Source organism: Orcinus orca, chromosome 12 (assembly GCF_937001465.1).
Source record: "Orcinus orca chromosome 12, mOrcOrc1.1, whole genome shotgun sequence".
Lineage (NCBI taxonomy): Eukaryota > Metazoa > Chordata > Mammalia > Artiodactyla > Delphinidae > Orcinus > Orcinus orca.
The window spans coordinates 38,349,659-38,362,376 of record NC_064570.1 but is presented as its reverse complement, the minus strand read 5'-3'; the positions used below and the strand labels follow the sequence as shown (position 1 = coordinate 38,362,376).

The following is a 12,718-nucleotide window of genomic DNA, read 5'->3' as shown; positions in this document are numbered from 1 at the left end:
ATGAGGTGGACTGCACAGTTAGATTGATGTTAAGTTAACCCAAAAAGCACTCATTGAACGCCTACTAGCCACTGTCCACACTTAGACCCCATTTGTTCTTGCCACCCTAGAGGTGTGATCTTCTGCGAGTAAAACAAGTCCCCAACATAGAACATTTAGCGAAAACCATATTAAACTAATTTAGTGGTGAACTTCAGGGTTGGTTATCGGAGTAAAAGGTGAAAGAGCCTGCGCAGGGGATGACTGATGTAACCAAGGCCATCAGTATGTGTCCTGATAGAGCAAGTCGGGACAAAGTTAGTTTTATAATTTAATTTTTAATTTACTACAAGGTAATTTTAATAAGGTCGAAGATTGGATGTGTAGATCTCCAAAGCTGTGTGCATGTGTTGGTATACTTTGCTAAAACCACCAGTAAACAGTCCATTCTTTTGGGTGATACATACTCTTAGACCCTGAAGCAACATCATTTAAAGATTTTTTTCATTGTATTATTAGAGAAAGATGGAGAAGAATCTGACCTAACCTTTACTCCAGTTCAGTTATTCTCAGACTTGTGTGGGAGTAAGAATCTTCCAGAGTGTTTGCAATACATATGGTGTCAAACACACAGGATTCAAGGTTCTAGGGAAGGCACTGGGAACCTGTATTGTTAACAAACTTCCCATGTGAGTCTTCTGAGCAGGCAGGTTTGGGAAACACTGCTCTAGTTCATCTGGCATAAGATTAATTTTAGGTAAATAGGCTTTTTACCCACCCTCTCTTCCTCTATTTCTCCCGCTCTCCCCCATTAGAATTTTTGTTTAATCTTAAGCGCTAATTTGCTTTAAATTCACTGTGTTAGTCTCCAGGCATAGGCAAGCTAACAGTTTTCCCAGAGACCTCATGTTTTTTGCCTGCTTTTTCCCGCAAGTTAATCAAGCGTTAAGGTGAAAAATCTCGTTCTTCTCTGTGGAGTGGCTCATAACAAAGAATAATTAAGTTACACTGCCTGGTGTCAGGATGTAATATGATTACGTTGGCAAAGCTATAAAAAGAAATATCCAAACCTCATAAAAAAAAATTCAAAAGAGGTCACTGTTAGAGCAGATGGATGAAGCAGAGTGCTTGATCATTTAGTAGTTACTGAGCTAAAAGTATATTCAGGCCAAGGTGTATACAGCTAGGGCGGCTGGGAGAAGGTCACCAAATCATAATTACAGCTTTCAAGGGTAGAGTTCAGAATTTTACAGTAAAATGCATGTTTATTTGTATAAAATGAAAAATTAAAAATGTATAAAGATGACTAAAAGATCTGGTAAATACAGTGCAGTCAACTGTCCAGTTACCCCTATGGAATGTAATAGTGGGTTTTCCTTTGCTACATTCTTTGGGGGTCTTCTCTACTTAGTAATCAGAAAATGTCTTTGCATAAAGTGCAAACTTCTTTGCAGTTTTTGGTTAAAATATGAAAAGAAAAAGTACAGCAAAAATTTAAGTCTAAAATTAAACCAAAAAAAATCTTAGAATCGTTTTTTTTTTAATTTTTTTTAACATCTTTATTGAAGTATAATTGCTTTACAGTGCTGTGTTAGTTTCTGCTTTGTAACAAAGTGAATCGGCTATACATATACATATACGTATATCCCCATATCTCCTCCCTCTTGCGTCTCCCTCCCACCAATCATAAATGGGTGTTGAATTCTGTCAAAAGCTTTTTCTGCATCTATTGAGATGATCATGTGGTTTTTATCCTTCAGTTTGTTAATATGTTGTATCACATTGATTGATTTGTGTATATTGAAGAACCCTTGCTTTCCTGGGATAAACCCCACTTGATCATGGTGTATGATCCTTTTAATGTGCTGTTGGATTCTGTTTGCTAGTATTTTGTTGAGGATTTTTGCATCTATGTTCATCAGTGATATTGGACTGTAGTTTTCTTTCTTTGTGACATCTTTGTCTGGTTTTGGTATCAGGGTGATGGTGGTCCCATAGAATGAGTTTGGGAGTGTTCCTCCCTCTGCTGTGTTTTGGAAGAGGTTGAGAAGGATAGGTGTTAGCTCTTCCCTAAATGTTTGATAGAATTCGCCTGTGAAGCCATCTGGTCCTGGGTGTTTGTTTGTTGGAAGATTTTTAATCACAGTCTCAATTTCAGTGCTTGTGATTGGTCTGTTTATATTTTCTATTTCTTCCTGGTTCAGTCTCGGAGGGTTGTGCCTTTCTAAGAATTTATCCATTTCTTCCAGGTTGTCCATTTTATTGGCATATAGTTGCTTGTAGTAATCTCTCATGATCCTTTGTATTTCTGCAGGGTCAGTTGTTACTTCTCCTTTTTCATTTCTAATTCTATTGATTTGAGTCTTCTCCCTTTTTTTATTGATGAGTCTGGCTAATGGTTTATCAATTTTGTTTATCTTCTCAAAGAACCAGCCTTTAGTTTTATTGATCTTTGCTATTGTTTCCTTCATTTCTTTTTCATTTATTTCTGTTCTGATCTTTATGAATTCTTTCCTTCTGCTAACTTTGGGTTTTTTTGTTCTTCTTTCTCTAATTGCTTTAGGTGTAAGGTTAGATTGTTTATTTGAGATATTTCTTGTTTCTTGAGGTAGGATTGTATTGCTATAAAGTTCCCTCTTAGAACTGCTTTTGCTGCATCCCATAGATTTTGGGTTGTTGTGTTTTAATTGTCATTTGTTTCTAGGTATTTTTTTATTTCCTCTTTGATTTCTTCAATGATCTCTTGGTTATTAAGTACTGTATTGTTTAGCCTCCATGTGTTTATATTTTTTATAGATTTTTTCCCTGTAATTGATATCTAGTCTCATAGCCTTGTGGTTGGAAAAGATACTTGATACAATTTCAATTTTCTTAACTTTACCAAGGCTTGATTTGTGCCCCAAGATATGATCTATCCTGGAGAATGTTCCATGAGCACTTGAGAAAAATGTGTATTCTGTTGTTTTTGGATGGAATGTCCTATAAATATCAATTAAGTCCATGTTGTTTAATGTATCGTTTAAAGCATATGTTTCCATATTTATTTTCATTTTGGATTATCTGTCCATTGGTGAAAGTAGGATGTTAAAGTCCCCTACTAGTATTGTGTTACTGTCGATTTCCCCTTTTATGGCTGTTAGTATTTGCCTTATGTACTGAGGTGCTCCTATGTTGGGTGCATAAATATTTACAATTGTTACATCTTCTTCTTGAATTGATCCCTTGATCATTATGTAGTGTCCTTCTTTGTCTCTTGTAATAGTCTTTATTTTAAAGTCTATTTTGTCTGATATGTGAATTGCTACTCCGGCTTTCTTTTGATTTCCATTTGCATGGGATATCTTTTTCCATCCCCTTACTTTCAGTCTGTATGTGTCCCTAGGCCTGAATTGGGTCTCTTGTATACAGCATATGTATGGGTCTTGTTTTTGTATCCATTCAGCTAGTCTATGTCTTTTGTTTGTAGCATTTAATCCATTTAGAGGACTTGTGCCTGTGTTCTGGTGGATGAGCCTGGATCTTGTCTTTCTGGTGGGCAGGACCGCATCTTACTCTTCTGCCATCTTGAAGGTCTCCCCAAAATCTTAGAATCTTTAAACAAACATTTATATTGACCTTTTACTATTTTCAGTGAATTCTGCTAATTGTTGTGACATGGAAGAAAAGTTGCGAGGTAAAACTAACACAACTAAACATAACAATAATTAAGTTATAGATGAAATTATACCATAAGCAATAGGAATTTGCTTCCATGTTATTCTGTAAAAGGATTTTAAGGCATCTGAATGTGTGTGTTCACAGGTTATATAATTATACTATGTAGGTATATTATGTAATAGTTAATAAGAAGTATAAAGAAAACAAGAAGTAATTTTTACTCAAACTTGTGTATGTTATTTCAATCACATGATCTTCATTTTTATGATTCAAAATTGAGTTAAAGTTTCATAACACATGAATTGAACAATGTCTTGAGTTTGGTTTAATGTTATGGAGAATATGTTGATCAAGGAGAGAAAATATGCATATGGTAGTAGCATAGTAGGTGAGCTCTTAAGTGGGTCCTGGATCCCTAACTTCATTACTCTAGTTATTTTTATTCTATTCTAATCTCTTCCAAATTTATAAGGCCTATGATTCTATTGGGGTAGCCCAAAAGTTCATTTGGGTTTTTCCATAAGATGTTACAGGAAAACATGAATGAACTTTTTGGCCAACCCAATAGAGGGGCAGCAATATAATGAAATAATTAAAAGACCATGTTTTGAAATCACACATAACAGGGCTTTAGATCGTAATTTAGAGACAGTTCCTAATATTTGGAAGACAAAATTTCAGTTGTCTCATTTGAATTATGGAGATAATCCTCCCCCCCTTGTTTGTTATAAGGATTAAATAAAATAATGTATGTGAAGCAGTTCACTACCTTGCTAAGTAAGGACTCTACTAAGAGTAGCTGTTTTAAATGCATATAGATGATAATTATTTTAATTATCAACTAAGGTTTCTTTACTCCTTTATACTTCCTTTAATGCTTTCTATAGACACTATTCACTGAGGAGTCATATACATTATCTAGGTTAAAAGTTCGCTTAACTTTTTGATTAGCTTTTTAAAATGAAAACAAAGAGCAAGTTTTGCAAGTCAAAGTTATCTCTAGAAAATAACTTGACTTTTTGAGAGCAAAAGCTTTTTTTGAGCCATCTGAGACTAGAGAACTGAGAACAGACCTTAGAGTGAGAGAGAGTATATGATGACATAAGAGTTCCTTTTGGTATTTCTGGGAGGGAAGGGAATCACTAACTAGCTGGTAGGAGAAGAATTCAAGATGTGAGGAGACCCTAGGCAATGTCTGAGTCTTTGGGATGGTGCCCAGGACTCACTGAGTTGAGCCAGAGGAGGCTTAAGCAGTAGAAATTTGAATGGGGTTAGGAAATCCAAGTGTAGAAAGGACTAGGTCATAATTCCCAGGGAAACTGAGCATTTTAAAGAAGTTCCATATCCTGTATAACCTTAGAAAGAGAAGCAATGGTGAGCTTCAGCAGATGGGCCTGAGTGCTGCTTCATGGAGTTCCCACGCCCTCAGAGGGGTGCAGGAGAGACTGAAATGACCTCAAGAAGAACACAGAGTGCTTTAAATAGGCCATGGACCCTAAATATCCTGAGGTTGGAACAAAGAGCATACAGCTGCACTTACCTCTAGTTGAGGTTATAGTTGTACCTGAGATAGCAGCAGTAGATCCCAGTGTACAGTGATGAAACAGGACAAGCTGCAACTCAGTGAGGGTCAGCATGGGCACAAAACATACGTGAACCTGATGCCTTGTCCTCCTTATACTTACCGTTCCCTTTCAAGAGGGAAAGGAAAGTGGTATTGGTGGTAGGGTATTTAAATTGACTCCTGTTTACCCCATTTGTGAAAGAGGGATTCCCACCCTAGGGTTATGGGGATGGCTAAATACATGACACCTGGCACTGGACAGGCGAGATCAGATGAAATGGACAGCAGTTTATTCATCATATATACTCACAGGCTGGGGAAGAGGACACCATGCAGGGCCACACAGGGGATACACTTGGGAACAAAGTGAACAACCAGGGCTGTGAGAGGCAGGCTTTGCAGTAGTAAGGGTGGGGTGCTTCTTGGTTCCTGTGGGAGGATATGATTGGCTTATTTGAATAATTCTGCTACTCGGAGATGAGCAGGAATTGTGCCTGATGCCTTTAATAAGGAGGGTGTTTGGCTAGGGGACATTACCCATGGGAACTGAGTGGGAAAGGGAACTTGGGTTAGGCCATTCGAGACCTATTTTATCAAATGTCAAGGCACCACATTATACTAATCCTTAATTTTTGGTTTTGTGCCACAAGTGACCCCTTGATCCCTTGACATGAGTTTAAACCTCAGTGATGACTGAGACTTTTAGGGAACAAAGTAGGCACCTGACCAGGAACTTTAGAGGTGCCCCCATTTGCAATCAATAAAGGCAATTGAGAGGTCCATGTGGCATTGGTGTAAGGAGTAGGTATCTCCAGGAGGTGAGCAAGAATTTTCCACTTTGTGACGAATAGGAATTCTTTAAGAAAGCCATGAAGCCTTTCAATTTCACCAGCTGCCTGGAGCTGACTGCCTGGGGCCCCAGGGGAGGTGGAAGTTTGACTGAATGTCTTCTTCGAGAGCCCAGCACTGTGTATTCTGGAAGTGAAATGAGTGTCTTGGTCACTCTTGGTAGTATCTAGAACTCCAAAGAGGATACAGAGCATCCTGCAGAGGACTTGTATCGCGGCCTTAGTATATGTAGAGTAATCTGTTACCTTGATTTATTCTGAGTAACTGTGGAGCAAGAGATTCCTGGAGTTCTTTACCCCAAAGGGGGCAACTCTTAGGTCATGGCCTAAGAAGTTGTAAAAATGTATAGATGGCATCAAATGTCGATTGCCTGAAGTGTGCCAGTTGTACTGACTCTTGGGTCCTATCTTTTATCAGGGACATTTCGGTTAAATGATGAGAAGGAGTAGCTCTTCTCCGAGCTCCATCATTTATCATGGCGGCACCAGCATTAGTAAAGTGTACAAACTTCCATTTCTGTCCATTCAGTTGATCCCCAAAAGGCTCCCCAGGTATCAAAGGACTCTGGGACAGGGGTGACCTCTTCTAGCATAGGGGTATTAGTGAAGGGACTGAGAACAGGGGAGGCCACCCCCTCCAACAGAGGAAATGTGCCAGAAGGCCCAGGTGTGACTCCATCTTGTAGCAAGGAAGGCTCAGGAGCCATGCCTCAAGCTGTTGAAGTGCTGCTTGGATAACTCAAGGCATAGTGGGTAGCTGGGCACAGAGGGTTGCAGGCTCAAGGTTTGTGATAGCCTCTATTTCCAGAAGAGGCCAGTATGTGGCTATCCTGATGGTGTATAGTGCCAGGCTGAGAAAGGCAGTTTCTTGCGTCAGAAGTCCATGAGCAATTTACAACCTTCATAGGTGGTCCAGAGACTCCAGGAGGCAAGAGAGGAGGTTGCTAAAGCTACAGTAAAGAGGGCTCTGAGGGCACAAACTAGAGTGCTTGTTGATTTCAATTTGGACAGATTTCTAGAGCCTTTTTTGGAAGGAGTCCCCTTTGAGGTAGGCTAATTTAGAAGAAACAGCATCAAAGACATTAAGTAAAATTTGTAAATGAGGAATATGTTGCCTCCAGAACCTAAAAGGGGCTAAAAGTTGTTGAATTTGTACTGACCTTGTGGTTGCTGAGAGGGTCAATACCTGTTTCATGACAATGTCAGAGAACCTTCAATTTACCAAGTAACTTTCAGAAATTTAATGGAAGTGGCAGGGCCTTGCACTATGTGTGGGACAATCGTTCATCCCCTTTTTGGGAGCTCCTTTGTGAGTATTTGTATGTCTTTAATGAGTATGTCAAACAAATCTCCTTGGAGGAGGATGTCATTGATGTAATGTCATATCTGGAGAAAGGTGGATACAGTTAAGATCTTGCCTGTGGAGATTGTGTGCCATGGCAAGGATGCTGAGGTATCCCATGGGTATCCTTGTAAAGGTGGATTGTGTCCCTTCAATGGTAAAGGCAAACTGTGGCTGAGAGGCTGTTGAACTAGGCATTGTACAGAACATATTAGCCTAATTTATAGCAGCAAAATATAGACCGGTTGCTGATTGGATGGAGTCAGCAATTTTAATAATTAAGTTGTTGGGTACAGAGGCCTTAATGGGATGGGACCATGGCTTTACAGTTGCAGCAATCCACTGTGGGGCACCATTCTTTTGTTTCAGGTTTAACAGGCCAAATAGGGCTGTTAAATGCAGAAACAGTGGGAATAACAACCCTTCACTCAGTTCCTCTTATAAAACAAGTTTTAATACTGGAAGACCCTGTTTTAAATTACCTTGAGTCATGTTAACTATTTTAACTGGGGGAAGGGGTGGGGAAGGTCATGGGTTCTCATTTTGTCAAACCAATTTGTAAGTGTCAAAGACTTAATTTAATTTTCATTTATTTTTCATTGGGTCAGAGTATCCATGCCCATGCCCAAGGGATATTTTAGAGCGATGAGTGCTATAACCATGGGGAATTTAAGCAAGACAAAAGTTCTGATGGTTAAGGTGAAGCATACCTATTTGTCCTCTTTTATATTCAGTAACTCCCGTAGGTAAATACTCCATTATGGGGGATACAATGTTTAAATTAATGGAATTCCCAGGTATAATTGTAATTTTAGCCCTAGTATTGGTTAAAGCCATAAATGTTTGCCACTTGGTGAATTTCAGCAGATATTAGAGTTAATTCAAAGCCTATATGGAGAGGCACAGAAGGCAATCAGTGAAACTTCATCATTTGCTATATAAATTCGTTCAGTAAATTTTGTATTTTTAATTGGGTCAAATTGTGGGCCTTTGTTTTAGGTTATTGTTTTCTTAGTGTCCTCCTCCCTGTATCCAGGTTTCTTTCTTTCCTTATTTTGTTTATCTTATTATTGTTTTTGGTCACTGGATATACTTGGGGGGGGGATCCTCTCTACCCTGATTATATTTATAAGTTGCTTCCTCCAGAGACCCTCAAATTAGTATTGACAGAGTTAGCAATGGTTGATTTATATGATCTAAAGACCCTGGGCCTAGATTGGGTTTGAATCTGGCACCACAAGGGCACCATGAGTATTTCCCTATAATCCCGAGAATTAGAATCTTTGTTGCAACAGACATAAGCAGCAGAGTGTTGCGGGAAGAAGTGCTGGGCCTACAGCCCAGACTTGATGGATCAAAACCATCCTCTGCTACAGTCCCTTTCCTATCATGTGAGCTTCCTGTCTTGTTTTTCTTTTTTTTCCTCTGTACAAATTTCCTGGGAATATTTTGGGTTTCTAGCCATGTAAAGTTGAAGTTTTCAGCTGTGTCTGCACTATCACCTGTGGTGCAGACCTTCTGGGTGGTTATGGGGAAGGTTCAGGAGCTTAATGGCCTCCCTCATCAGTGAGCATCTCTTCCTCCAGGGAATGACAGTATCCCTGGGATAAGAGTCCACATCTAGTAGAGTCACTTTGCCTATGACTTGGATGGAGACCATAAGGCCCATGATTGCAAGCTTAGCCCTTTGGTATTCTGGAAAGCAGGAGTGCTAGGCAAAGCCTAGGTGCAATGGCTATGGGATTTACATTGGGAGAGCAGTCGAGTACCAAATGCTCCTTCCTCCTGTTCCCTTTTTTTTTCATCAGCCCCTGGGCCACAGACCACCATGGATGTGCACCTCGATAACCCTGGGGGTCAGGAGAGCACAAGCAACAGCGGCAAGGAAAGCAGCAGCACAGGAAACCAGCAAGGTCACTACCCCTTCATGAACAAAAACACCAACCAGGATGCCATGCTTCATTTTGTGCAGGGTGGCAGGCTCCTTCTTGTTACAGACCTCACAAAAGTTTGTCTCTGGGCCTGTTCCAGAGGTGCACGGTTACAAACGATGTCTGTGTAGCTTCTCCAAGCAGCCAGGGACAGTCACCAGGCTAGACTCAGTGACCTAGCTTGACCTTGGTAAACAAGACTGAAGCACTGACTAGTTATCGTGCTGCGTTTTCACTGCCTTTACAGGTGGGAGCCTCAGAGACCAACTGCCAAACACAGGCTAAACCTGACAGCACCATTGTGCTGGGTATAGTCAATTAACAATTCTATTATACTAGTACAGCACCCTAAAAGGTAGGATAAGATATTTTCAAAACTCTTTTTAAATGAACGTTTGTATTGGCAAATAAGAGAATACTTCATAAACCCAGAACAATGAGAAACCACGTAACTAGAGGAAGGTGAGTACTGTACTCAGAGGCTTCCCTGGGTTCCCTAGTGACTCACAACTTTTGTTTTAAAGAGCTGTTATCTGCGGACAAGGAAAGAAACTTTTAGGACCCACTCAAGTTGGGAAATCAGCATAAGTTTTAGTCTGTTCAATGGGTAATATGGCAACCCCTAACCTTCAAAGGAAGACAGTAAGAATACTTACCAGTCTTGGCCTTGCCTTGGGTGGTAAAGAGGAAAGGGCTATCCTGATCATTTATTACCAAAAGTGGAACCTCACACAGGTCTGCAGCTCTGTAGTCTGTCTAGTCTGAAAAATTCCATGCTGAGAATTTAAAGCTAACGAATTTGGTAGTTCCCCAGACACCCAGTGGAGGCAAATTCAGAGCCTGTGTAGAGGAAAATACTTTAAGTCAGGTTTCACATAATTTCAAGGAAAAAGTTTTAAAAAACATGAGCTTACAACCCAAAATCATAAAACATGCAGGGAAATAAGCCACCGTGAGAGAGATTCTACATAAACAATAAATAACAGGATCAGACTAGTATAAAGAATTCAGGTATTGGAATTACTTATATAGCATTTAGAAACATAGGTTTAGTATATTTGAAAAGAATAAATGAGTATATTTAAATTATGTGTAACTAAGGAATAAGATACTATAATACAATGAAGCAGACTTGAAAAAGAGCCAGATTGTCTAAAACTGAAAAATGTAATAATTAGAAATTACAATTTGGTGTATAGCTTATACAGCAGATTAGATGCAGATGAAGACAATATATATGTCTAGATGTATGTTTATTTATTATAAGAAGTTGGCTCATGCTTTTATGGAGACTGAGAAATTCCAAGCCCTGTAGTCAGCAAGCTGGAGACCCAGGAACTGATGGTATAGTTCTGGTCCAAGTCTGAAGGCCTGAGAAGCAGGAGAGCTGATAATGTAAGTTCCAGTCAAGTCTGAGTCTGAAGATAGGCAAACATGTATGGATGTCTTAGAAAACAGTCAGGCAGAAAGCGTATTCTCTCTGACTCAGCCTTTTGTCCCATTAAGGCCTTCAGTGGATTAGATTATATTGGAGCAGGCAATCTGCTTTACTCGGTCTATTGATTCAAATCTTATCCAGAAACACCCTCATAGACACACCCGGAATAATGTTTAAGCAAATATCTCTCAGTACCCTGTTGCCTAGTCAAGTTGACACGTAAAATTAACCATCACAATCAGCAAACGTCCTGACAACAAAAAAGGGATAAAGGAGGATAGTATCATGAAGTGCTTGTAGAATGTAACTTCAACCTAGAGTGGTATACCTTGCAAGAATGAAGATAAAATAGTTTTTTTCAGACATGCAAAAACCAATGATCACCCCCTGCAAAAATTCCTAAAGGCTGGATTATATCCAGGAAAAAGGGGGAATTATGTCACAATTGCAGCGTGCAAAAAAGAACATTGTGGAAGTATGTTATTATAGATATATAGAAGAATGTAATTCTTAAGATGTGCTAAAATATTAGACGTGAAAGTGTCGTGTTAGCAGCTTGCTTTCAATTGGTTGAACGAGAATTGTGTGTGTGTGTGTGTGTGTGTGTGTGTGTTTGTATGTTTAGAGAGAGAGATTAAATGTAGCAAGCTGTTAACAATTGTTGAAATCAAGTGGAGGTTATACCTTGTTCTTTCAACTTGTATGAAAATATTTAAATACAAGATTCACAGGAATACACTATAACTTGAAGCCATTTATTTACTAATCCTAGAATTTTATTGTATTCATATGTAGTCATATATTAAGCACCATTTTTTCCATGATTGACAACCTTCCCATCAATATCTAGTTTCCTGTCTGTGAATCTTCGAAGTCCACCAGCAATAGTTAAACCCTTAATTACCATAGTTACAAGAGACCACATTAGTAGTTACTCCCTTTGTCACATATCAAGGAACCGTATGTATATGTGTCTATTTCTGGAATGTCTATTTTATTCTATTTTTCTATTTGTCTATCCTTGAAGAATACCACATTATCTTAGTAACTCATATACTGTAATGAATTTTCATGTCTGAAAGTATCAATTCTGAAACTTTGTAATGAATCTTCAGAACTGATGGTGCCCTATCTTTTCTCTTCTTTTTTAAAAAAGAAGCTATTCTTGGTCTGTGCATTTACAGATACTTTTTGTAAAGTGCTTATCCCTCCTATTATGGTGGGTTTGCTTACAAATGTCCCTTTTTAATAGCCTTCTAATCTCCTTCACTTCAGTTTTCAAACAATGCATCTAGTACACATCCTTATTATGTGACTTAGAAAGTTTCATGGTTCCCCAGGGCTCACAGGAATAAATACAGTATCCTTTATAATAAAATTCATTTCATTGCAACTTGGGTTCTAGTTATGACCATGGTCCAACTTATTTTTCCAGCTCTATATGGCATAATACTCTATTATAGCCCCATGTTTCCTTTTCCTTTATTTGTAATTTGCCTTCTACACTCCCATCTTCATGATTTAGCTAAAGATTTCTTTGGCTTGGTAAAGCCTTTTTATTTTCTTTCTACCTTCTCAAATATTAAGGCCCAATATGTGTTCCACAGCTTCTGTGAAGTCTCTCTTAATAGCCCCCAAATTCAATAACATTTCTACATTTTATAGTATTTTCATTTATACCACTTATTTAAATATATCATATATTGACTTCTATTTTTACATTTCTTTTAATGGTGTGTATTTTATTTGTATATTAGGTCACAGACTTTTCCAGAGTGAGGACCTTGTATTACACTTCTTTTGTGTATCCCCACGGTGTCTGTCACGGTCTTTAGTCTTATTTGGCACTACTTACCCAGAATTCTGCACTGAGTTAAGGATATATTAGATGCTTAGTAACAATCGGTTGAATGAAGACTGAGTCTTTCTTCAACAAATATTTGGTGAGGTGTAATAGAA

The 12,718-nt window shown here is 38.7% G+C and overlaps 1 protein-coding gene across 6 annotated transcripts in view; it reads left to right on the top strand.

Annotated features, from left to right (window-relative positions):
- PKIB (cAMP-dependent protein kinase inhibitor beta) overlaps positions 1-12,718 on the top strand; it is a 105,891-nt gene that overhangs the window by 72,456 nt on the left and 20,717 nt on the right. For 5 of the 6 annotated variants that reach the window (XM_049695546.1, XM_049695547.1, XM_049695549.1 and 2 more), the window contains one exon: positions 9,199-9,303. The exons of the other annotated variant lie outside the window; for it this stretch is intronic. In XM_049695546.1, coding sequence (XP_049551503.1) covers positions 9,219-9,303 — 85 coding nt within the window. In that variant the 5' untranslated portion in view covers positions 9,199-9,218. The remainder of the gene's footprint in view (positions 1-9,198; positions 9,304-12,718) is intronic. 6 annotated transcript variants of the gene reach the window in all.